This window comes from Anopheles marshallii, chromosome 3 (assembly GCF_943734725.1).
Source record: "Anopheles marshallii chromosome 3, idAnoMarsDA_429_01, whole genome shotgun sequence".
In the NCBI taxonomy this organism is placed as follows: domain Eukaryota; kingdom Metazoa; phylum Arthropoda; class Insecta; order Diptera; family Culicidae; genus Anopheles; species Anopheles marshallii.
In genome coordinates, this window is record NC_071327.1 from 52319194 (window position 1) to 52346862 (window position 27669).

General features: G+C 44.4%; 2 protein-coding genes across 2 annotated transcripts; one reads left to right on the plus strand and one right to left on the minus strand.

Moving 5' to 3' along the window:
- The first annotated feature begins 1513 nt into the window (after positions 1–1513).
- Positions 1514–20361, plus strand: LOC128714668 (axotactin). The gene is made up of 19 exons (XM_053809544.1): positions 1514–1649; positions 1771–1944; positions 2179–2422; positions 3498–3717; positions 5999–6134; positions 9746–10030; positions 10106–10830; positions 11807–12672; positions 12738–12952; positions 13016–13415; positions 13484–13731; positions 13795–14226; positions 14291–14491; positions 15728–16339; positions 16467–16651; positions 16834–17121; positions 17195–17333; positions 17402–17616; positions 19915–20361. Exons 1-19 carry the CDS (start codon positions 1514–1516, stop codon positions 20341–20343), a joined length of 6150 nt encoding a protein of 2049 aa, XP_053665519.1. The 3' UTR covers positions 20344–20361.
- A 2473-nt stretch (positions 20362–22834) lies between these two features.
- On the minus strand, positions 22835–25716 carry LOC128714503 (histone deacetylase HDAC1). Its single transcript, XM_053809377.1, has 5 exons — positions 25674–25716; positions 25156–25268; positions 24975–25092; positions 23764–24891; positions 22835–22911 (listed from the first exon to the last, which is right to left on the minus strand). Exons 1-5 carry the CDS (start codon positions 25714–25716, stop codon positions 22835–22837), a joined length of 1479 nt encoding a protein of 492 aa, XP_053665352.1.
- Between the last annotated feature and the right edge of the window lie 1953 nt (positions 25717–27669).

Consider the following 27669-nt stretch of genomic DNA (forward strand, 5'->3'; position numbering starts at 1 on the left):
TGGCTAGGGATATCTAGGGGGTGGTTGGCAGATTATTGATAGCGGCGCCGGTCTTCACACGACCGTTCCGATCCAAAATTCCTTACGTACCAATCTCCCGTAGCAAGAACTGACTACGCGGCTACGAGGTAAAAATGAATCTAGTAAGCCAGAAATGGCATAAACGAACTTATAATAGCTCGGTTTACCATGAAGAGATGGAGAGAGACATCTAGTGGGTATTTAAAATTAATTTACATAGCATTGTGGTAACCAAACATGGAATGGAAAAATATGAATTAAAATAACATAATTTAAAAGAAAAAATATTATCTAATGGGATTTTGATAATTTCGTTGGAGGCATCACCAAAGATTTCACAAAATTGTACAAAAATATTTATACATTAAAGGGAGCCCCACATCAATGTGCATCATACAAAAGCACCATAGAAAATTATGCATTAAGGGTTTTTATTTATGAATTAGGGTTCATAGAAATAGATTCGAGTGTATTGTTTACAATGTTTTTTTTTGATCGATGCAAGTTGTTGCAAATTCAGATGCAACACAAGGGCCCTACAGATTCACTACTTTTGATTGATTTGTGCCACTTCTGATTCTTTTCCCCGGTGTGAGGCTAAGCTGCTTATGCTTTCTTACCCAGGGACATGAACCTCCCAAACGCATCAAAACGAATCCCATAGTATCACAAAGAGATCGAGTCTTAAGCAGACATGAAGAAAAAGTGAGTTTAAGTACAGAAGAAACTACAGCTTGATGTTGTTGAGGAATCTTACGAGTAGTGCGTTGAGTGTAGGAAGCGATCGTTTAGTTATGGTATTGAAGTTGAACGAAACGAACATGCCAGAAGCCTATTAAAGGTTTATATTTTATTAACTTCAAGCTAAAAAAGGATCGGTCAACTAGATAATTTGCTACAGTGTTTTCTCATTCTGATCATATCTTTCAAGTCTACATTTTCTATTTTGAATTTTATTGTGCACTTTTATTATTTTAGCTGTAGTTAGATTTTGAGCTATTGATGATTTTAATTTAACCTCAAAACGTCTCTTATCAGTCATTAATAATCAATAACAATATTTATGTTAAATTAAATTTTATATTTGCATACCATAAATCAGATGTTTTATTCTTTGAAACAAAACATTCTTCATCTGATAGATACATCACTGAATGTTTGAATACATTCCAGAACCCTTTTCCAATGTTTTACCCACACATCACGTTCAAATGCGCGTGTGAGATCCAAATCTTTCTAACATTACATTTACTTCCAGACGCCCTATAAATATACTCCCGACTAAAACTCATAGCTTCGAAATCCTTACCTTATTTTTACCTCCGAAACGACCTTCCCTGAAGCTGGTATTATTCCATCAGCCATAACCGTAATTTGAACCGGGAAATTTTCTTCTTTCCAGCCGTTTTTTTGTTCCCAACAGTCCCATTTATACCTTGGCCATTGCTATTCCTCTCCACAGAAAGCATCAACAGCTTGCACGGGTAAAATAATGACCTATCATGCCGCATCAGTATTGCTTACAATTTACCTCACCTTCGCCGCCTGCCCGTACGACAGGTTTGGGATCGGACCGTGCGTCCTTGCCATACCGACCAATGCCGAACCGCCGAAGGAAATAGTATACCGTAAGTATGCGAGTGTGTGCTGGGTGTTCTATGGCGAATGTGGTTTTGGTGCTTCAGCTCCGGAAGCCTGAAGATGATATATTTTCTTTCTCCTGCACCTGCTTTCCCTACCACCCACCAGCCAAATGTACCGGACCGGGTGAACCGGGTCAGTGCCAAACGTTCGACTACCGGTATCGCTTCGAGCAGACGATCAACAACTGTACGCAGTTCATCTGGGGCGGATGCGGTGGCAATCTGCAGAACAATTTCGAAACGTACGAACAGTGCATGCAGCAGTGTGCTAATGAAACACGTGAGTCAAACGATGTACCATGGATTAGACGCCGTGCGGGACGGCCACCCCGTAGAGAAAGTATTCGGCTTACTTCAAAGCTCGCTTTAACCACAATCGAAGCAAACCGAATAAGCCGAAACGAAATAGTACAAAACGGGACGGGCGAGAACGTACAAGAACGCTCGCATCATTTGATCGATTCTATGGGGAGATTCTAATCGAACGTTCCTTTCTTGCACCTTCTGTCAACAGAGACGCCCCAACCGCCGGTACCACTGACGACCACCGTCGATCCGTACTCGTCGAGCGTACGCACCCAAACACAGGAGGCATGGTCGCTGCATTCGTCCAGCAGTACGCTTGCCCCGGTGCCGGACGAAATGCGTGGCTCCGAGCTAACGTTCAAGGAGACGGGCTACGAGAAAACGTTCATGTTTGCCAAAAACAACACCTTCATTCAGATGGACGGCGAAACCATACAGACGTTTCAGCTCAGGTAAGGCATTACAGGGTGGCGGAATGTTGAGCAGCAAGATACAGCTACCCCACCTCAGCAGGATTACTTTATTGAGTGTTTTGAATTGTGTAAGATGAGAACGGTACTATTTCATTATTGATCCGCAGGCTCTAAGTATTTTGTGCAATAATGGTGGGATATATTGGCAGGGATGCCACGATTTCGAAATTAATCTACAGATCACAATTTTGCTGAAAAGGTATTCAATAACCTAATAATGTAGTTTAACAGCATTTTCTTTATTGGGAACGATTTGTTGTGAGCATTGCATACTTTCATGGGTAAGGCAAGTTTTACTGCTTTTCAACGCCGACATGTATGCAATTTTCAAATACTGTGCTATAAGAACAGTTTCTGAAGATTTTATAGCAGGTTATTGCATCATTATATTATATAAGCAAAAAGGGTAGCCTTTCGCCAGTAAAAAGAGCTAATGTATCAAACACACTGGGTGACATTGGTTATTATTGAATCCAGGCGAATTTGCCTTTCCTCGTATCTGCGAATTTGCCTGTAATTATAATAAAATTTAGTGTTATAGATTCATTAAAAAATGTATATCTGTAACGATTTATTTTGATTTTTTTTTCTTCATTTGAACCTTCTTGCCGAAGTGTCTAATATAAAATAGTACAATGTTCCACCATCCAATCTTAGCACCTGTTACGTGTATGCAAATTTCTTCCTCACGTCCATCTAGCTTGCTACTAATGGAAGATAAGAAAAAAATATAGCATGCAACACCCTTTAGATAGCTTACTACATTTTTTACCATACTTCATCCGTCGGATGAGCCAGCGCAAGCCGTCACAGCCTGTTTGGCGGGAAAACATCATCCCTACTTGCGACTGTTCTAGACGTTACTTGCCTTTTCACTCATTCTTCTGCCGTCAGGATATCACAAAAAAAGGAAAAACAAACGATCAAGTAACACAAAGAGGCCAGCAGGGAAATTCTTACCAACTTCCCCATCTTCCCTTCGCTTTCCCATGCTCATCTTGTGCACTTATTGTGCTTAATTAATTTTTTCCCTTCCGTCCCATCCGGCTTCCAGGCTCTGCCGGGAGATATCGTTCCAGTTTCGGACGCGATTACCACATGGGCTGCTCGTGTATCACAACGTCAAGACGCCCACCGGTGTGAAGCTCGATCCGTACGCGCTGTACGTTATCGTGGAGAAGGGCCAGCTCAAAGTGGTGCACGTGTTTGGCAACCATTCGACCAGTGTCACGGTCGGCGAGGGTCTTAACCGGGACGAGTGGCACAGCGTTATGGTAAGCAATTGGGAGGAAGCATGGGCAACATAACTAGAGATGATTCCCAACAAAAATATAAGTACCAACCTATCAAGCCACTGCTTCATCATCATCATCAGCATCATTGTGGGGGAAGTCTTCAGCATACATATTCTAGCATCAGACTTCACTGTCCAATAGCAGTTCAGTGAAACAAATTTGATGCACAATAACCCGATTTCATTCGATCATCTCTCCTTCAAACAGTATGGCAGTGAAACAACCGTAAATAGATTCTGGTCCGAAAACCCGTAAGGATGTTGTGCTAACAGATCCCTGCCTAATCTCTATAAAAGGCACGCTTTCACCTGTTTTGCTGGTTGATTCTTTTGGTTCGTCGAAAATTTAGCAAACAACATCTCCAACCACTACAGTGGCTGGCGATAGTGGGACTATCGGAAGTGAATTCAATGTGCCCCGATTCCAAATAGGATGAGTACCGCAGTATTATCCAGTTTCTCTTTTTTGCGTTAGCAACTATTCGTCTTGTCAGGCAACAAAACGATAGAAGATCCATCATGTAGGATTCAGTAGGATCATACCGTGTGAGAGAAACGTATGTAAGTTATACCACACGCTCAGCCACTCACACACACCATCCTTTTCATCATCATCAGGTGTCAGATCACTAACGAGGCGGAATCGAACCATAAGAAGTATAAGAATATTAATTTTCCAGCGAAGCGTATGCATTGAATGGGAAATATGTTTTTAATTGGACTTGAGATGCACCGCACAGCTAGATTGCGACTAAGTACTCGTGAATGATTTTTAAAACCATGCAACACCTTTCTCGGTTGAAAAAGTGTGTTAATTTTGTAGCAAATTAAACCCACCCTATTAAGCAACCATTCTGGCTGTAGGCTTCTAACTATGCAATTTTAAACCCAGCCAACTTCTGGCAACCACCGGCAGATAGTTGATACACCAATACATACACCGAGCAACGGTCGAACTTCCGCCAAAAACCGCACTGACACTGAAAGGTGATAATTAAATTCCGGTTTTAGTGGCTGTCATCCAGACTGAGCGGCTTCCTGTGGGTTTTATGTGACCGTACATGTGACGAAACCGCAGTTTTTCAAGCACTCCTAAGCAAAGCAGCATCCCGACGGATGATTCGGCAGGGTGCGTGTGTGTGTGTGTTTTTTTTTTCCTCGCCCAAAAAGCTTTGATGGTGATGAGAAAAATACATCTTTCCAGACATACCAAGCTGGCCGTGTGCATCCTTCTATGTGCCCTGTCTTGTGTGCCATGTTGCTTTTTGCTTCAATCTAAAAGGCATCCCTTATCATTCATCCATCACGAAGGCGGGAAAGTTGTTTTGCTGTTTACCAGACCCACCTGTTATGCCTTCGCCCTAATACACCTACCTTTGGCGAGCGTGGACGGTACACATTCTGCGAAGGATTTAACCGTACGCGGAATCCGCATCCCTTCAGTCGCACTTGAGACAGACGCTTTATTGAAGCGAACGTATGGCCGAGCTTGTGTGTTATGTGAAATATTGAAAGGCACAGACATTGAATGGGTATAGCGAGCGGCGCAGAGCAAGTCGCTACGTATACATGTGGGCGGATGGACAAAAGTTAGAACGGTAAAAATAACATAATCTGAAGGATCTGAACGCTTTGAAACTTGAGGCGAGAGTTTTCTTTTCCAGCAATTCTCTATTTATCTAAGTCGCACGGTACCGTAATGAATGTGACAAGCAAACGTACGGTAAAACATAATGATGAGCCTATTCATGGGGTTGTAAAGAGGTAATTTTCTCATTAAAATTACACATCTAAAGGCATTTTGTGTTGTTACGTTGTTTTTGTTTTGTTAAGAAACTCGCCGCAAAGTATGCAATACGTCATACAAAATGCTCCTAGTTGGTTACGAATGGAATGATTTCTTGTGCAATGCAATATTCTATCGATTATTTATGATTAAAATGTCATTAAAGATTCTCTCGTTTCACAATCATCGTAGAGGGTTCATCTTATTTGAGCATGCTTTACACCTTTCCACAATTTATATCAACCCCATGGATAAGTCAGATATCCTTCTGCCTTCGATCACTAATGACACCATAATGATAACGAACCAGCACCCGGAAAATCTCCCCCCAAAAACACCTCAATCAAATCAGCATCATCTCAATATCCAGGTTCCGGCATACAGTAGTGTGGGCTCGTAATTAGTATCGCGCTTTCGCCATCTTGCTGAAAGTTTTTTTTAGACTCTCACAACTCGCCTCTTCTCCTCTACGCAGGTACGGATCGATGTGCACGGTGCCCGGCTGATAGCCCGTGTCGACAACAACAAGGAGGAGGTGTACCTAAAGGGATTAAATCACGAAACCAATTACGGCGTATCCATCAATCTGATGTCGGTTGTGCTGGTTGGTGGTAAGTAGTGCACGTTATGATTGCCGTTCCTTCAAAGTCACTCGAAATAACTGCGTCACATCAGAACTGTCTTCTCTGTCGGAATAAGGCATCTGGGCCGAGGGAGCTGGCCCGGGATTTTGGTTGATTCTGACAGATTTCCAAACCGCGAAACCGATCGTTAAGGAAAATCGTTAAGCTGGAAGTTTCGGTTTTTCCACCACATGCTTCATGACAGGCAGACAGGGAACGTTGGCGGCCGTAGTAACCGGCACATGAGTCGAGGATTATTTGTCAGCTGTACGAAACGTTAGTTAAAGTAGCTTGTTTACCTTCACATACACCTGGCGGTTTGATTTTTTTACGTCCGTAAGAAACCACACATCGGGCCATTAAATGAACTGACTGGTTATGGGTGGAGTAATTATTTCATGCGAAATAAGCTCGTTCTTCGCTAACGCTAATGCATGTCAAGTGTGTCAATTCCTGAAAGGCGTGGTAATACTTGCGAAACGAGTGCTATTTACTCAGATACATTTCATTCCCAAGAAATTATTACAAGAATTTGCTCTTCAGTGATGATCGATACTCAAAAATGTTATTTTTTCGTGCAGATTGCGTGAATTCGGGCGTTTTACACTTTACACACATACACGAGACATAACGCCAGAAGTTATGCATTTTGCATAGCATAGATAATTTTTGTGGAATTGCTGTCAATCATAGATTATCAGCTTCCAAGAACACTGACATGTGTAAAAATACAGACCAACTGACGTGGCAGAGCTCGGATGGGATCACGAGCGAGTCGAGATTTCAACTGACCAGGGACTAACGCTTGATAATCCACCACAGGGAACGAAGCTTTGAAGTTTAAATTTTACTGAATAAATATACTCTTAGCGGCTTCAGTGAAGGATTTGGAAGACTGAAATAATTGAGCTGAAGCAAGGCTGAATAGACAAATCGAATTTCTGTTAAATCGTTAAATGGACCTGCAACCTAAATTTTTCGCTGCTTTAAGCACCCTTTACGCTCTGGAACGTAAACTTTCATCTGCTCAATGAACCGAAACCAAAACATCCGGTTCCCACCGTCACTCCATCTTACTGGAAACTTTCAAAAGAATACTTACACAAACTTTCCCAACAACAATTGATACAATGCAAATGAACTAACCACATCTAGCCACTGGCTCGGTCGGGAAAACTTGCTCCTTGCTCCTTTTAACACCACTCATCAACCCGGTGAGTGAAGATTTATGTTGCAGCTCCCACAAAACAATACCAATTGAACCCATCGACAATCGCCTTTTCAATAACCCCTTTTTGGTGCTCTGCATGATGGCCGAAACTGTTACTTATTGTTTATGGCTTCCGACTTCTCACCTCACACAGCTAGCCATTGCATCGCCGTCCTGCTGTATTCTCACCGTACGCCAACAGTTAGCATAACTGGAACGGTGGACTAACTTTCCGATCTGGACCCCACATGTGTCCATTAAAATTAATTTTCTCAACTATATCTCTCCTTCCGCCTATGCTGGACCCACTGGAGGAAAGTTTCTCAAGAGATTAGAATAAACTTCCGTCGTTCCAATAAAAACGTCACCAGACCTAGGTTTCGTACGCCGTAGCAACGCTATCTCGCTGGTCACATACCTGCTAACATGGTTTTGAGAGTTGGTTTCCATTGGTTGTATGCATATTCCGCTTCCTCATTCCTGAAATTCACAATAACGAAGTTGACCTCGCTGTATGGAAATGTACCGAGCACGTACGATCACTCACACACACAAACCCACAAGCGCATATACGCAAACCATTGTTCAATATTGTGTTTGGCAACGATTAATTCAAATCATCAGTTTGGCCACGATGTGTACAAGGGGGACACGAAGGACGGTCAGTAGCTGACATCGGTAGTGTAGCATGCTAGCAGTTACCACAGGGAAAACTTTCTTGCTGGGTTAAATTGCTGTCTAGTCCTTCGAGGATAGCCAAAACTTTACGCAGTACGGTGAAGGCAGAGTACATGCCTAATTGCCAGCAATGCAGCTATATACCTTTTTGTGTGCATCTCTTATTGTGTTTGGAATGCCTTCTGGGAAAAAGAATTCCTTGAAGTCTAATTTGAGACTTATATAGCTTTGTACGTTAATGTGAGAAAACATGTAGAAAACCCAACGAAGAACGTTAAATTGCATACTTTTAGGCACATTTGTGAAGGTAAACTCCTAATGTTATGCAATTTCCTAGTCAAAATCAACCTACTGTGGTTATAATATCCTTTCGCGCTACTATTGTTGTAACAAATCTGTCAATTAAATTCGACTGCACTGACATGTTGCTATCAAAACAGAAGTCGCCGTTATTAAGGCATTAAATTAGTACAACCAATACAGCTCCGGCCTTAAAGCACAGCCAATGTATCCATTTCCTGTTCCATGCTCCAGAGAGCAGAAACAAGCCTGACATCGCGTAAACCCCCATTCTCGAAACGCCCAATTCCAGTTCCGAAAAGCCTTTAGCATGCTCGACAACCTTCATCGGCTCATCCATCTCAGCAGGAAAGCTTCCGCTTGTCCCCAATTCTGTCCCCCGCAACCCCAACCAGATAAGCCTATCCCAAACTCGAGCTCCCCCTTTTTCGTTTGGGCAAAAGGCCAACACGCGGGATTGTACCTCGTCTGTCTCGTACCGTTCGCCAGTTCCAGACAAACAAACGAAAAAAAAACACCTCCCTCCACCATGTCATACGAAATGGGACAGGAAAGAGTTTCCACGGAGAAAAGCGTCCTTAATCTTCGATAAGATTGATGGTGACGGTTATGTGTTGTGTGTTGCGGAAGCGATGGATATCGGTAAAAGGGCACACAGCGTGCGTAGGTTTTGGGCCAAAACTTTGTCGACCAATGTCGGCCGACAAAACACTGATACGATTTTCACGCGCCAAACGATAAATGAGTGTGATTAGGGAAGGGCGCAAGGGTGGCTGCCGGCGTTTCAACTTCTCCACAACCCGCCTCCTCACTCGGGGATGCTTCCATTCGCAAAGCACTCTGGCACTCCGCGAGCAACGCGAAATGAGAACGCCGGGGCCAGTACAAATGATTTGTGGGTTGTGTAATGATGTGTTTAGTATGTGCGCTCGTGTGTGAATGGTGAAAGTACTGCTCGTATTGCAGAGAAATTGGCTTATTTCTTTCGACGTTTGCGGTTCGCTCCGAACCGATTTTTCAATCGGTGTTTCGATTTTAATGCTCGATTGGCTTTGCTACGCAGGCAAGGAACACCAGCATATTCTGTAAGACACCCACGGGCAACGAAAGCAACTGTTGTCATTTTAAACCAAAAATGGTAATGTCGATGAAAAGTTCAAAATTGAAGATCTCCTAAGCAATAAATAATATGCAAATTTGTATAGCTTTCACGTGTTTCATCAAATAGATAAAATTTTAATGAAACGAGCCAAGTTCTTAAAGAATTTATCAGTCGTACATTTTCTTCCTGTGACATTGCCACGCCAGAAACTATCACTTAATTAACTAGCAACAATCAAGATGACAGCGACTACACACTGCTATAACAAATTACCCTTCTTCCTTCCTTTTTTCCCTTTGTTATTCTCAGGGCTCAGCTCGGAAGAAAAACTGCACGGTGTGAAATACATCATTGAGTCATTTGTCGGCTGCATACGGAACGTGGTGCTGAGCTCGGGCAAGGCCGCCTCGGACCTGCTCCCAATAACGCCACTGATCGCGACCAAGCACGAAAACGTGAAGGAAGGCTGCCGGAACAAATGTCACTCGCGGCAGAATCTCTGCTTCACCGGTTCGCGGTGCATTAATCACTACTATGACATATCGTGCGATTGCTTCGGTACCAGATACGAGGGCGAACACTGTGACATCTACAGTAAGTATCTAGCGAGTGTAGTCCCTTTCCCTACCGTGGCACTCCACTAACACAACGGTCCACCGACACTTTCAGCTGCGACAGTATTAACGCTGCGAGGTTCGAGCTATGTGTCCTACAGGATCTACGATTGGAAGGATCGAGTCCACTCGCCCCTGACCCGGATCAGCATGATGTTCAAGACGAACTACGACGATTCCGCCCTGTTCTACGCGAGTGGTGAATCACTCAAACCGCAGTACATTGCCGCCTCCATCAAAAACCATTCGGCGTACATTGAGCTCGACTTTGGCGATGGTGTGATGAGCGCAACGTTGGGCCAAGACCTTACGCGTCACTATTGGCATAATCTTACCATTCTCCACGAGCACGACAAGGTTATCGCCATTTTGGACGATCACATACGCGTGCTGGACCTCTTGGGCCCAATCCACAACTTGCTGTTCGATCCGGAAATCTACTTCGGCGGTGGTCCAAACCTAAGCAAACGGAAGGGTTTGGCATCGAGCAACAACTTTGTCGGTTCGCTCAAGTACGTCTTCTACAACGATGTGTCGGTGCTGTTCGAGCTGAAGAAGGGCAACCCGAAGGTCCACTATATCGGCGTGCTGGAGGAAGAGTTCTTCGAAGCGAACGTTGAGGTGATTCCGATTACCTTCTCGTACGCGAAATCACACATCTGGTGGCCGATGAACAATCCCGACACGCTTTCGCTTAAGTTTGACTTCAAGAGCAGCAAGGCAACGGCGGTACTGGCGTACAGTGAGGTGAAAACAAGCGAAGGCCACGGATTTTGGGAGGTGCGTATGAAGAAAGAGACCGGTTTTTTTTTTGGGCAGGAAATTAATATAAAAAAAAACACAAGAATGTAGGGAACGAAATTCCACCACTCACACGCAACACATGTTTGAGCATCCCAACAATTACTACATGCATCTCCGTGAAAGCCACAGCAATGTACTCCTGACCGGGTTTCACCCTCCGAATGGATCGAATAGAAACCAGGAATTTGGGGTCTGCCCTTCTATCGCACCCAAAATCTCAGCTTGCAAATGTGGAAGTTTGGCAAAAAGCTGTCCACCCAGAGGGGTGAAGGGTGGGACGCAAAAATAAAATCCACCCTGCCCAAAGGGAGCACAAACTTGTGGTACTGCGGTAAGATGATCACGTCACACTCATGCGTGATTGCATGTGATAATGTTCACATACCGAACGCAGGGCTGCCGGGGCCTATCACGGGTGACCTGCTACTCGTTTTACTGCCATGTCTGCCATGACATGACACTACCAAGAATCGAAAGGCTGGGGTAAGGTTTAACCCACGGATGGATATGCATACACCACCGAGCCTCGGTAAGCGTGTCATGTTCCTTTTTTTGTTGCTCGCACCGTAGGTGGTAACCGAAACCTTTTACGGGCGGTAAGGTGTTTTGATTTTCGGCAGAAGTTTTTTAATATCTGGGCATGTGCTCCTTCAAGTACTGCGCTACGGTGGTGAGCAACTTTACAAGCCTTTTTGGGAGAAAATTAGACATTTTAGAGTGTTTTTGTTCGGTGACCGGGGGGGATTTTGTTTGAAGGATCTATTTAAGGGTTGTTTAAATTGGTTGGAAAATCAGTTTTAATAATCCAAAAAGCATTAGATGCTAGAGTTGATGAGCTCTGTTAATTCTTCATCATCTGGGAATCAATTCAAGGCATGGTTTGTACTTAATTTTCCTATAACAGTTTGAAATTAAATGTGGTGCCTATTATGACTTCTTCTACACTTTACAGCTACGTTTGGCAACCGATCGGCTAAGCTTCGACCTCTGTCCGGACGTGAAGAGCAACGTCACACACACCACGTACATTCGCATCGAAAATCCAACCTCGTGGCATTCTATCCAGCTAACGTACGAGCGCAACGACATCAAGTTCGTCGTCGACTACCGGCACTCGGTAACGCAAATGTACGGGCTCTCATTTAACATCGGCGATAAGCTCATCATCGGCAGCAGCCTTAAGGCGGCCGCATCCGGTCTGGTCGGTTGTCTGCGTGATCTTAAAATCAACGGGGTGGAAATCGAACCGCGATACCTCGTGAAAAGCGAACGTGTGGTGGGTGACGTTTCGCTCGACAACTGCAAGTACGTCGATCCGTGCAAGAAACCGAACACCTGCGAGCATGGTGGCAAGTGTGCGGTAAAGGATGATGGTATCATCTGCGACTGCAAGGACACGGGCTACATCGGCAAGAACTGTCACTTTACGAAGTTCCGCAAAACGTGCGAAGAGTTGGCACTGCTCGGTTACTCCAAATCGGACGTCTACTCGATCGACATTGATGGCAATGGAGTGTTCCCGCCGGCGCGGGTGAAGTGTGACTTCCAGAGTTTGGCGAACGCAACCAAAACGATTGTCGAGCATAACCTACCGTCGCAGGTTGATGTCCGATCGGCATCGGATGAGGATTTCAGCTTCAACATTCAGTACCGTGAGTTTAGTGCGGAGATGCTGCAGGAACTTATATCGCACTCGCTTTACTGCACGCAGTACATCAAGTACGATTGCATTAAGGCACCGCTGGAGTTACATTCTTCGACTTGGTTTAAATCTTCCAGCAACAACAACACGGTTGACTCCCTCGGGGAGGTTAAAAGGTGACATAAAGAGGATTTTTTTGTAAGAAATGTATTAACAATATCCCATATCGGAATGTTCACAGAGGTACATGTCCTTGTACAATCAGTAAGAACTGTGAAGATGACAACCATTCCTGTAACTGCGACGCGAATCTTAATCGATGGCTCTCGGACGAAGGATACTACAAGGAGCCACCGAACCTTGGCATAACGCAGATGTACTTCCTGCAGCAGAAGAATCTAGACGAGGAGTCCCAGGGACGGATCACACTCGGCCCGCTAGAGTGTGTCGAAACGAGTGAGTTAAAGTAAAAGTAATCCAATTTCGGACTTTATCCACGATTCTTTTTGTCATACTCAGATACCCAAAAGTATGTCGTCACGTTTACCACGTCCCAGTCATACATTGAGGTTCCTGGATGGCGTAAAGGTGACATTGCGTTCTCGTTCCGTACGACCGGTGAAAAGGCCATTCTGCTCTTCCAACCACCGATACGCTCCAACTATCCCTCGTTCATGGTGGCACTGACCGGGGACTATCAGTTGACGTTTAATTTCACGCTAAACACTGGCACACCGAAGACGCTCGTGATCGATACGAACCGGAAGCTGAATGGTGGCGAATGGCACAAGATTTGGATCGATTACAATGAACATCACGTACGGTTTATGATCAACACTGATACGCGCATGGTCGATCTGCAGCCCGAGGAAGAATTTGGCCCCTTCGAGGGCAGTATGTTCATTGGTGGGGCTCCCACGTATGTACTTTTAGCCGTAAGATGATTATACGCAATGAATAACTCTTTGCATTGTTCTGGTTTTGCAGTGAAATCTCCAAGAAGTACACCGTTAAGCAAGGGCTGATCGGTTGTTTCCGTGGGCTCGTCGTGAACGGGGAAATTCTTGATATCTACAGCTTTATGTCCGTGCACCTGTCAGAGATCATTAAAGACTGCAAACCGTCCTGTGTTCCGAACCCGTGCAAGAATGGTGCTTACTGTCGGGAACTTTGGAGTACGTTTGAGTGCGTGTGCCAGAACCGTTGGGCACACCTTGGACAGCACTGTGAGACGAGTAAGTGTCGCTAGTGATGCGTTGTGCGAAATGTGGTTCTAATGCCATCCCTCCATTTTACAGACATCAACGAAGATGCACTAACATTCATCAGCCGAGAGTCGTACCTGAAGCGTAACTATCTATCCGATCCAGAGGATATGCGTGACGAACGGGAGAAACTACGAGCGATACTGAACTCCTCGTTGCTGGTAAACCTCCGCACCTATGACAGGCATGCGTTCGTGCTGTACGCAAACGATCACTACAACAACTTCATTCATCTGTATCTGACCAACCGAAGTGAGGTCGTTTATCTGTACAATTATGGCAGTGACATTGTCAATCTCACTATCGAACACAGCGAACTGCACAATGCACGAAGCATTCAGGTGGCAGTTATACGTACCGATTCCAACACAACGTTGTACGTTAACGAAAAGAACGTCACGGTAGAGCGTGGATTCCTGCTACTCGATGAGTACTCCAACAAACCCTGGACGAATCCGGAACTCGGTAGGACCAGTGGCAGTGGTGGCATGCAGCACAATAAAGTAATAATTTGTGTTCTTTCTGTCAGAGGTTCTATCTCCACATCGACCACCGGCACCTCCAACGGAATACTTCCAATTTAACATCGGTGGATATGATCCGGCCAACTTACTGCGCCCAAATCAGGACACGGCAGAGCTGGAGGGTTATATTGGATGTATCAGAGGGCTCAAGATAGGGGAGAATCTGATCTCCTTACGTGAAATGGCCACCCAGAACAATGCACATGGTGAGTAGTGTTGAATGAATAAAAGTTTTCAAACATCTCATTTCGATCATCTTATTTCGGTATAGTTCATAGTTGTCCGACATAAAGCTGGACATTTGTCTTAAGTTCCTTGATCTAACTTCATCTAAGCTTTAAATGTGTAATCTGTACATCTAAGCTGTAGTAGTTGAAGATGTTTAGGCTATTCATAAAAGACAGTAACAAAAGGATGCTTGAAAGAGGATCTTTACGCCTTACGTCATTGAGCGATCTGGGGATAAGAAGCGAGGATCATGTGTGATGATAATTAGCTGGAGATTCGTGCAAAAGATCAGTAGCTGTAGATTGTAAGCCAAGTAATCAAGGGAATGTAAAGGATCTATTACCAACAACTCTAGCGAATGATCAACCACAGTGGATCACCTTCGCAGTGTAACGATTGGGTCAATGTGGATTGTAGACGAGGGAGGTGAGATCACCGAACAATATTCCGATATCTATCCGACCAGTGAGTGGAGTGGATACTCCTCAAATAAAGGTTTTATTACTTGAAGAGTCATTTAAGTCTCGTTAACTAGATAATTAATGTGGGAACAGTTGGGATCTTTTGTTAGGTATTTGTTCAGGACCTCAAGAACATACATAATAAGGTTCTTATCAATCAATAGTTAAAATTAAATGATTGAATGGATGTCTGAAACAAACTATACGAGATAGCATTACTTCTCATTTGTAGTAATACAATTTCGAGGATCTTGGATTCCGCTTCTGAGTTTCTATACCATTATTTTATTTTTATTCGTTGGTTCGACGATAAAGACAAAATTTATTAACATAGTATTCTTATATTGTTGTAGAAAATGTCAAAGATTTTGAATATTTTCAAGAATTGAGTATAATACGAATGATTAAATTAAGATCCTTTGGCACTGAGCATTAGAAATCTTTCAAGATTTATATTATTTCTTCAACAGAATTTGAATGAACTGTATGGGAATCGGTTACGTATGCAATATACTTTGCAAAGTTTTGCAAGTTGCAAAAAGACGGCTTATGTGTTACGAAACGTATCAGCCACAGTGAACCAGTACCATTTTAACCCAAAATACCAATTTACACAGCACGTGGGCGCGTTTGCTAAACGCTGGACGTACTGTGTTGCGTTTCAATATCCCTGCCCAGTGGCACGTAAAGGCATCTAACAAGTAAATCTACATTCGCTTACCTTTTGTACGGTTGTTTCATTTCCTTTCGCAGTTACCGAGGGCGTGCTGAACGGTTGCCAGATGAAGTGTGACGCTGAGCCGTGCAAAAACGGTGGCATCTGCACGGAGAACTTCGTGCGGCAGGAAAGCACCTGCAACTGTGAGCATACGAGCTTCCTCGGTGAATTCTGCTCCGAGGAAAAGGGCGCCAGCTTTAGCGGCGAGGCAACGTTGCTGCGTCGGCTGGCGTTGGCCGAGAGTGTCGGTGCCGTGCGGTTACAGCTGGCCTTTTCCAGCCACGATATGCGTCGGGCGAACCGGGTAATGCTGCTGCTGCAGTCACGCAACGACCGTAGCTACTATCTGATGGTGGCCATTACCGCTGAGAACCATCTGTACATCGAGGAGGACCGGGAGGGCGCGACGCACGCGGCACGCATCGAGGGCAACTTTATGGATGATGCGCGCCATTCGGTGTACTACACGCGGCACGGTGACGATGCATCGTTGCTGGTCGACCGGGCACAGATTCCGATCAAGACCGTACCGAACAAGCCGCTCGTGCCGGTGTCGGATCCCGGTGCCAATCACGTTCAGATCGGTGGCGTTAATACGACCGATCCCCGGTTCGCGGTGTACAAAAGCTACGATGGCTGTCTGTCGAGTGAGTAACCGTTGCGCCCAAAAGTGGGAGGAGAGGGCTGCAAAAATTGCAAAAGGCCATAAGCCGGGTAAGGCAAAAGCAGGCCGCGGCACACCTAATCTGGCGTTTCCATTTCGGGCATTTGCAGATATCTTCATCCAGGTCAATAATGAAACGATGAAACCGCTGGAGGAGTACATGCTGTTCACCAAGAGCGAAGCGGAAACCATTACCGTCATCAACTCGCAGGGCGTACGGTCCGCACAGTGCAAGCAGTTCGACGTCATCCAGAAGCTGACGCCTTTCAACGAACCGGCACTCAATATGACCTCGGTAGGTATTGCCCAACAAGTGCCGGCGAAACAGTCACGAGCTCGAATCGAGTCACGTTCTCCTACGCAGAGGGACTGGGGTTTTTTTTGCCATCCGGACAACAACTCAATATCCTCTGTGTGATTACATTTTTTTCCTTCCTTTCTCTCTCTTTCCCTCTCTCAACTCTGCGCGTGGAGCAGATTATCGATAAGAACTGGGTCGTCGATGCACCAACACGCGTCCCGTACAAAGCGGTCTACTTCGACCCGTCCACTAAGGAGGAAAAAACGCAAGTTGTGTTCATAACGCTGACGGCCATCTTTGTTATCATCGTCGTGTGCTGTTTGATTGAGGTGTACCGTACCGACCGGGAGTACCGCAAGCGCATCGAACGCCAGACGGATGAGGATATTATCTGGTCCAAGGAGCAGGCAGCTAAAATGCAAAACGAATCGACAACGAATGTTAAAGGATTCGCATACAAATCGGTTAGAGCAGTGTTTGTTTTGCGGGTGGAGAAAAAGGCTGTGTTTAACTAACTTTGAAGCTTACCAATTTTAGATCCCCGGCGACGAGAAGAAGGACAACGGCACGAAACCTTTGGTGGGCATACTGAAGAATGGCAATGTGACGACACCGACGGAAAAGCCCCCGGTGGAAACGACACCGGCAAACAATACGGAAACTGGTGGTATTCGTGGTAGGTTATTGTGGAGCAATGAATAAATTGCAGCATATCTAAATACTTACCTTATTTATCCCTCGCAGACAGTCAACTGCTTGATCACGAGCTGCAGTGGGAATCGTTGGTGGCGGAAGAGCACGAATCACTGCTGAAGCAGGATCCCTCCAAAGAGCTTCGCGCGAGCAATGGGGACGGTCCACGGAGTCGTATCGCCAACGGTAACCACCACGTGACCGATCTCGACCACGACCCATCCGCGCCGGATGAGAACGAGGACAGCGAGCTAACCGATAACCCGGTAAGCATACAGGCGTTGGCACCGCTCAGCTCGATCAGCGAGGTCACCCTTAACAAGCTCGATCTTGGCGACTTACAGCTGCATCCTAGCGATGAGTTTAGTGTCTAAACCACTCTGCACCACTCTCTGCACAGTGATGCCGCACCACAGTTGCGCTGCTGCTGCTGTGTTTGTAGAGCCTGTTTGTAGCGGATTCCTTTGATCATCCTGTTCCATCATCAAAATTTTTGAATCCATCCAACCACATCCAGTTTACGATCCTTTTCGCACCGATAAGGAAGAACCTCCAAACCTTTTTGGCTCACCCATTAATTTACCATCCTTTCTTTAACCTTTAGTGTCCGGTTGGTAGAATTTGAAACGGACAGAAGCATACACTAACCAAACAATATGCACGCCCACTACATTAAAAAAAAAAAACTAACACACCTTCTAAAAGTAACCCCTTCTACAGTAGGCATTGCATCTCTCGATAGCAACTCAGTGTACACGTATTCAGGTGCTTGTAGTGTACTTATTTATTCATGTTACCAAAGGCCCCCGCCCACAAAAGGCCTCCGCGTGCTGAGTGTTTACCATACGTGTTATTCTAGTCCGAAGTGCCGGCAGTGAAATAAAACCTTGGGGTACTAGTTGTCTAAAGGTCTATGAAACGAGCGTGATTTGTCTGTTGTCTGTGCGCGTGTGCATGCGTGGCTACTGCGTGTTCCTTTCCAGCAGGACGAAATGGATACAACGTACGCGTAACTCGCACTGATTCATTATGTCCGCATGCTTTGATGTTGTGCTCCTTCACCTTTCTGTCCATCGCATGTTCTGGTATGTGCATGAGAGAACTCTTCCGGTTAAAGTAAGTTTAGCAAATGAAATAGTTTAACAAGGTTAGTCGGAGTACAAGCTGGATATAGCTTAACCCCCTCCTGGGAGTAGACCAGATGGTAACCACTCTTGCTCGCTCTAATCACACCCAATCACTGGAGTTACTCGACTGCTGTTGCGGGTGTGCTCCCGCCACGAAGCAATCCGACTCTTATTATCTATTTCATTTGCTACCGTCTTCTGTTTCTTCCCCGTCAAACAACGAGAATGCCCCTGCCAGTACCGAGCTATGAAGGAACTAATTACCCGCGTTGGGTCCCCACCCTGGCTGCCCATGGTTCTCTTCAAACCGTCCCGGCCCGTTTCTTTTCTCCCCCTGTTTTCAACAGGTGAAGGTTAGCTTTGCTAAAACCACCACCATAGTCAATTCCCACTCACCCGGCACACGGAAACCACCGCCGAAGCTGATGCTGGCCCATCCACCGGAACCGGACGATGGACCGGCCACCCCAATTGGACCGCTGCCGGTCACCATGATGACATCGACACCGCTCACCAACGGGCTGCGGTCGCGTGGTCCACGGCAAGTGTCATGGGGTCCACCACCGCCACCGGCACTGATTAGCGCGAATCCCTTACCGTTTAAAATCGACGAAACTCCGGAATCTCCGGCGTAGGATGCCTTGAACGTTGACGTCTTGGGACAAAGAATAGGATAGCTGCTCTGTGTGTGTGTTTTTACTGTCTTCTCCACTATCTGTTGTGTGTATGTTTCCGTACGCGTGTGTGTGTGTATGTGTGTGTGCGTGTGATGAGGTTTGTTTGTATGTACGGTTGGGCTCTCTCAATTTTATTGTATCTCACGAAAAAAAACTGCTGTGTGCTTGCCGAAAGTGTGTTGTGTATACAAAATGGTGGTAGCTATGGGCAACGAGCTAGGTTCAGTAGCCACCTGTTAGCATCTCTATTCAGCACCAGTTCGTCGACTCCTTTGATCGTTAGTGTTACTACTTTCGATCACTAAGAGGTTCGACAGTTTAATGGGCAACTTACTATTAGATTTTTTTTCGGTTATTTGTCGATTGCAAAATTATTTATCCTTTTCTGTTCTGTTAGTTTAAAGCTAAAGTGACTTTCTGACTGCGTTAACAAATAAATGATACCTTCCATCGTGTAAGCCAAAATAGCTCGTTGCCTTCATTCGTGTACAATTGTTATCGCTTCCCTCTCTTTTGACTCTAAAGATACGGTGTAACTAAAACGAAAGGGTGTCTAAACGCGCTATTGCACAATACCTAGCCGTGTTTCTCATCCAAGGAGATTAGATATTGGTTCACGAAATAGAATCTTCACACTTAAATCAAGCCTCAAAAATCACCATCGCTCATGCATCGCCCACATATTGAAGCCCCATCAGCCGCGACTAGAGTACGATCTCCATTTCTCATCCCGCTCATGTGCTCACAACACCTTGTCTAGGATGGAATAGTACGCTCACAGCTGGCACCGCACACGGTCCGCCCGGATCTCAACGTTTCCTTCGCTTCTGCCATACCCACCACTTCGGAGGACGTAGCGCTTGCGTATAATGCTTCCGCTGATGATGATGAAGATGCCGCCGCTGGTAGAGTGGTCATCACCCCAGCGTCTACTCATGCTTGTCAGCTCGATATTGCAGGTGCAGATGACAGCGACGGCCGACGGGAAGTCCCACTAGAGCCGAAACCATCCTTCCGTTACAAGCGCCAAAAGCGGGCACCGATCTATCTCGGACCCGATCGGCGCCAGTATGCCAATCCGATCAGCTATCTCGGTGGACCGCGGTATGAACTTACCAAGCGCGGTTCGGTCGCTTCTAGTCAGGGTGATAGCGTGACTAGCCTCAATTCGATCATGTCCTTAGATTAGCAGCGCTCATGACAGCAGGTGGGTTCCTTTGCGTTCACGAGGCGAACTAGTCGCCGAAAAAGGAAAGAGCAAATAAAGCAGATTAAACACAACGACTCCGTCTCGAATTACACTTCACTTACTGGTTAGAGCATCCGAATCAATTCTTCTTTCACGAATTACGTAATTAAATAATGACATACGATGTGATTGAGATTGAAAAATCGGCATACAGTGCGTATGTTTGAATGTTTTCCTTGTTGTATTTACTTGGTAATGCTTAATTATCTCTTGCACCCTCGAACCATAGGACCATCTCGTGTCATTCTCGGTATTACAACTGGTTGTAACACCTTCTGCACGCGTCATTACACGAATTTGATATTTTATTATCTGTATATCCTAATTTGATAGTTTTTTTTTATAGATTCCTTACAAACCATGAACATTATCCGTACTCTTGACAATCGGCAAAGTATGAGATTGAACGAATATTAAAAAAATGTACTATGGTTAAGTCTATTCAGGCAGACAAGTCCTTGCGGTGTTTGGTCGTTAAAGTAAAATTTAAAAAAAAAACCTTTTCGGTTACAGCCGGATAGCCGACTGTCCGGAGCAGGGTTAACTTTAACACGGTTTATCGGACTCTCCCGCCGCCTGTGCTTTAAAACGTTTAATTCCATTAGTTTTTGTGACACGCTGCTGTCACACATCCTCCTTCTAGCGCTTATTCATATGATACGTAGCAACACGCAATGCGCGAAATTTGTTTGCTTGTCTTCCTGTTTTGTTTGTTTACTACTTTAGCACATAATTCTAAACAGCGAATTATTGACTCCAGCAGAAAGAGAAGTCCAAACCCCGATTTATTTTATTCATCCCGTGTATATTAAATCTAATGCCTTTTTGTGAGTAGTACGTGGGTGTCTAAATGCAATAATGCAAATGAAAAAAAAGTTGTACGTTTTGGGTTTTGGTGTGTCCTATCAACTTTTAACCTACCAACCGTGTTCTTCTTTTAAGATGAAAATCAATATCACTGTGGGATATTGAGACATCGTTTGATAGTAATCAGGAGGTTCCTTTCGAAGGCGTTTTTAACACTAGAACTACCAAGCGTTTTTCGTTGATGGTCACTTTATAAACAATTTTGAAGTCCTGGACTATGATTTCATACGTTTTTGAGTTCATACTACAGAAAATATTTGTAAAAGTCATGCATCAGTTATGGTAGAATTGTTTTACCCCAAAAATTAAGGTAATGAAGATGAAGCGTTCCAGTCAAAATGACTGGTCCGGTAGTTCTAGTGTTAAAGAAACGTTAGATTATGAATGTTATGATGAATTGAACTGGGGCATATTGTAACGGTCCGTATTTTAAAGGGTTCTCTTTGACTGCTAATATATTTTCCACATCCTTTTGTCCTGTCCAATACCCTGATTCGTTTTTATCAAACATCAATTTGTTTTCTATTTACTGTTTTTTTTTAATTTTTCGTGTTTAACACCTGTTTTTGTATCCACGAGTTTGATGTTAAAAAGTTGGTTTGGTATTGTACGTGGCGATCTCGATCGTCTTCTTTTTGGGTCTTAACGACCTACGATGTTCTTGCCTGCCATTTCTGGCTTTATAGACTTATTTTATTGGACGACCCGGTGGCATGATGGTAGCGGCTCCATTCTTCACACGAACGGACAGGATCAAATTCCGGACCCCATCCCCCGTACGCAGGACTGACTATCTAGCTTCGGGAAAATAAAATCAAAGAAACTCATAAATGGCAGGCCAGGAGCTCTTGAGATTGTTGTGCCGATAAAGAAAAAGACTCACCACGTAGCCGAATACTCAAGTCTTTGCAACGGAGGATTGATCCGGTTAGGATTTTGGACCAGTCCTGTCGTGGGAAGACCAACGCCTTTACCAATACACCACCGGGCCGTCCCAAAAGTCGTTTTATCTATGTCCATTTTTTTCCATCCTATTCGAGTCGTATAACACCAGGATGATACTTTATATAGCGTCTAAATGAGTTAGTTTGTTACGGGTTTGTTGTTTTGTTTTGTTGTTCATTTATGAGAAACACGATTCTTTTCAAGGTGGCTATTGAGTTTGTGGCTATTTCTTTATAATCCTTCCTGAGATCAGTAGAATACAATTGTGTACGGCATCTTTACACCTCTGCACCTCTTGCAGCATATTCTAGGATAACACATTTTACCGACATCTCTCTGTATGTGTGTCTGTCCCCTAACCTTTAAAACCTATTCCGGAGTTTAGTGAAGCGAATAAAATACGCCTTTTCCTAACGATGTGCCATTTCCGCCGGATTTAGCACTCAATCCATCTGTCCCGAAACAACTGCGTGATAGATAGTTCGCGTTTTTGAGCGCAAACTTTCATGCTAAGCACATTTAGAGTCCATGCGCGAGAAAGAAAGGGAGACCGCCTGCACGGATTTAGTTACGATTGTGGAGGCTGCTGCTGCTGCTTGCGAAACGATGATAGCGTGGATCATGCAACGCCTGTCGTTTCCTTCTTGGCCGGTTCTTCAGCCGCTTTGGTTTCCTCCTTGTCACCGCTAGTGTCCACTGAGAAAAAGGAAAAAAAAAAAGGCACAGGTATTAATATAGTCCGAGTATATCAGTGTATATTAATGTAACGTATGTATCAACAACCAATGGAGTAATTTTGAGTAGTGACGAATATAGAACTAATAGAGATAATTGAATGCAATAAATTTTGTTTGAATCCAATATTTAATTAAAAAATCTCGATGTAGCCTGAATCGACCTATGGGTCGGAAAGAGTCCGGGTCAGAATCGGGTTCAAGAAGATTCAGAAAGTCCAGCAGGTGCAAAAAAGCATAAGCGACTCCGACCTTTTAGTGCAGAGAATTAGAATCGGGATGAAAAAGGTTTTAAAGTTTGCCTTATAAAAATCTGTCCGTTGCATCTTCATCTGCTATTCAGATGATACTGGTCTCGATTGACTGACTTTCGCAAAAGAAATTCCTTCTTGTGCGGTACACCATGTATTTCACTATTTGGCCGTTTGCTTCAAACCTCCAGTAGGAACGAAGAGAACACTTTGCTCTCATTTGTTTTATTTTTAGATTGATGTTCTGTACTCTATTCTAGACTTCTGTTTGGCATTCTGACCTTTCTTCGGTTAGTACAAAAGCCAAACTAGCGATATCTTTCGGACACGGAATGTCTAAACATGTACAATCTCCTAGCACCAGATAAACACCTACAGCTTCAACAGGAGTTGCATTACTGTTTTCGAAACGGCTATTGCAGCTGTACTGACTACGTGACTACGCAAATTTTGATTGTGGACAATAGCATAGCTACAAAACGATACTTTGTTGGATTCATCACAGTATTTCCTGTTGCATAGAATGCATAGATTAAAACAAACTTCGTAAAGATTCAACTTACTTTTAGCTTCCTTTTCATCCTTTACGTCCTCCGTCTTGCCATCCTTTTCGATGCGCGGCCTCTTGCGGGACTGCTGTTGTCCACCTGGTTGTCCCTTGAACGATCGGTTATCCCTCCGGCCACCTTCTCCTTCATCTTCCGAGTCGGAAAACTCATTATCCGGCACTATCCGTTTGTCCTTGTCCTGTTGCGGCAGCCGTTCGTCCTTATCTACCTTATCCTCGTCCTCCGACTCGTCATTGATCGCATCCTCCGGAATCGGTTGTATCTGAACACCCGGCGCATGCGGCAACATGCGCAAATTCTCAAACAACCGGTTCTTTATCTTCTCGAGGTACTCGGTCGTGTTCTGGTTGGACATGTTGCTTGGGCTGATGTGCAACTTAAAATCTGGCCCAAAGTACTCGAAATAATCGTTGTACGGCAATTCGTTGGCAATCTCGACCCCTAGCGCAACCGACGTTTCGTATGTCCAGCAACGGGACACGTTCCGGATCGTGTACCCTCCACCGCCCACCATCAGGAACGGTAGATTATACTTTTTCACAAACTCTACGCACTTGCCGTGTCCCTTGACGGTTAGATTGAAGCAACCGAGCCGATCGCCGGTTAGGGAATCTGCACCGCACTGGAGTACCACCGCTGACGGTTGGAACGTTTCCATCACCTTCGAGATGATCGGTACAAAGATCGAGTCGTACGACTCATCGTCCATTCCGTCCCGGAGCGGAATGTTCACCGCGTAGTATTTGCCCCGTCCAGCTCCAATGTCTCTCAGATCACCCGTACCGGGGAAATATTCACCATATTTGTGGAAGCTTACCGTCATAACGCGATCGGTAGTGTAGAATGCTTCCTCGACACCGTCCCCATGGTGTACGTCAATGTCGATGTACAGCACCCGTTGGTGGTACTTCAGCAGCTCCAGAATGCCGAGCACGATGTCGTTTACGTAGCAAAAGCCGGACGCTTCCGACTTTTTCGCGTGATGCAGCCCACCGCCCCAGTTGATACAAATTTCTGACGCCTGTTTGTTCAGCTTAACAGCGGCGGCTACGGATCCGCCTGCCGACAGCTGACAAAACTCGTACAATCCATCAAACACGGGACAATCTTCACCGACGTTAACTGGAGAAAGAATAGCAATAGTTGTACTATAACGGTTCAATCAATGTTCCCCAAGAATTGAATTCTCGCGTTAAGAAACCTACATCGCTGCATGTGCTTGTTGTACTCGGACATATTATCCGGACGGATCGATCGTAGGAACCGGATGTAGTCGTCCGAGTGGAACTTTGTCATCTCGTCTGCCGTAGCTTTGTGTGGTCGCTGCAGAATAACATATAAGGTCAATTTTGCGATGCTTTGTAACATTGTTTCTTGCATTCTTACATAAATTTCCATCTTCCGGTACAGGCCATAGTTGAGCAGCAGGTTGTGCGTCATGCGTATGCGGTGCGGTTTCATCGGATGCCCCTGGCCATAGTAATAGTTTCCAATGTCACCTGCACGAAAAAGGAACCATAATTATTGATAAATAATTGAACAAATAAAAGAATCCCATCATCCGTTGGGACGCAAAAGATCACAAATTGTTTTCCTTTCGCGAGATGTGTTTGGGTTTTCAGTTTCAAAAATTTATAGCCACTGTAACCTAGCTTTTACTCCATCTTGTCGACCGTAGTTCGATGGCACCAACACACATGCAAACAAGTGTGCGCTTTGCACGACCCACCACTCACACACTCGCGCACCGAGATAAAGCATCCGACTGTTTATAGTACGGTCGCGCGTGCTAAAAGTGTACGCTAGGTATCAGTGGTCGTAATTTTTGAAAATGATTGACCGGCCGCTTCTCGCGGGCACAGCGTGCGAAGTGTGAATAATGGTTGTAAAATCACTTTACTCACTGTCGTAGTAGTAGCAAACACGTTTCTTGCTGTGTGACTGCATTATTTACTGCTTCTGCTTAAGAACACTCGCGCGTTTTTAGGCGTCCAGTCGAAGTGATGCCTTGTGGACAGGACTTAACCACGATGTGGGTAGATTACTTTAGTATGTTATTAAATCACAGCGACGTTCAGCGTAACGTTACTTTTTATACTAAACCGTTTATTCGCGTCTATTGGCTGTTGTTTGGATAACTATTTTATCCGAGTGCAAAAGAATTTAAGCCAATAAACACGACACCGCTCCGCAACGCACGTACACACACTACGAACTGTGGCGTTGAATGGGCATCTGATCCCAGCGTGTACAACTCACCACACATGATTAATTCACCACTCGACACGTTAAGCGTCCTCTACACATGCATTGATGCGAGATTCGAGGCAGCTGTCAAAAATCTCGCTTAAATTCTGTGAAATGAATGCTTTTTTATTTATGAAGAACGGCAAAGCCGTATTTTTAGAATGAATGTTTTACATCAATCAAATGATATAACTCATCATGGAACCGATTTAATTCTTTTAAGGCAGCCTCAAACTAAGGACCATTCAATGTTTTTTTGTTCAGGCTTTACACCCTTATTCTAATAATTCTCGCAGCATAGAAAAGGAATACGGGCAGTTCCCAAAATACGCGGTTCCTCTTCGGATTTGAAGATACGAGGTTTTTAGAAATTTGATAGATAAGTTAGTTCGTATGGGGGTCACTGAGTTAGTTTAAAAAAAAAAGGCGAAAATACTTCCATTATCATATAAAACATTTGTGTTTCATTTATTTTAACGCACTCTTTCAAAAGTTACCTGATTTCCTGAACAAATTAAGTTCAGAGAAGTGAATCCAGTATCTAACTTTGAAGTATAAATCATTTTACACCTGGATACAACTTACGTGGATTTTTCCCGGGTTATAGCGGTTCGCTGCGTATCTCGGACAGTTCTGGATGCTTATACTTCTTTAGATTATAGTTGCACGTATATCATAGCGTTATCTTTTTTCCGGTATAATGCGATTGTCTGTTGTATGACCCGTCGGTCTACAGTCATTAAACATTGAGCAAAAGCAATCAAATTGTATGAAAAATGTTTATTTTTCACTCCATATTTCCCATACGTTCTAGCACAATGTTCAATGACTGTAGACCGCCGGGTCTTGCACAAGGCCTGCGATAGATGTACAGCCAGTCACGTGGATCGCCTGCGATTGTGTGGTGAAAGAGTCGTTAAACTTATATGAGTTTGATTTTGTATAGCTAATGCTGAATAGACAAATTAAAGATTATAAAATCTTGAAAAATAATTCCTACTCACCTTGTGCATGCTTTACCTTCATGATAACAAAACACTTCGCATGTGAACCAATTTTCTCAATTTATTTTCGAAACATTTTCGATCAAAACATTCACAAAACGAATAGCAATGACACCACCAAGCGTTTCAATATTTGACAGCTGCACGAAGCGTTTGGCTTTGCTGTACCTGCGCTTAGTTTTGCCTACACTGTAATCTGGCCGGTGGTGAATTCGGGTGGTGAACTATCATCCGGGCCGTGTACGCGTTTGACTTTTGAATTCATTCATTGTTGTTCGTGTTTAACTCTCGAAGCGTGCGTACTTGCTGCGCCGTTTGCTCTCGCGGTTTGATGTGTTTTGTTAGAAAATCCTGTGAAAAACGCATTAAAATATGGTGAACGAAGGTGAATAACGCAGTGAAAATCAATTAGAAAGTAAACCGGTATCCGTGAGCGCTGTTTTCCAGTGCAGCAGGTAGCTTTTCCACAGCTCCAGCGGTAGTGCAATCGTTGTTGGTGGTGAGCAGAGTTTGTTGATGCAAAAGAGTGAGTTTTGTTTAGTGCTACGGGGGGAAGAAAAGTTTCAGGAAAACGTTCTTTTCGTTCCGGTTCAATGTAAGTAGTCTAAAATGAAAAGGTTCCCGGTACAGTTTTGTTATCGATAGCAAT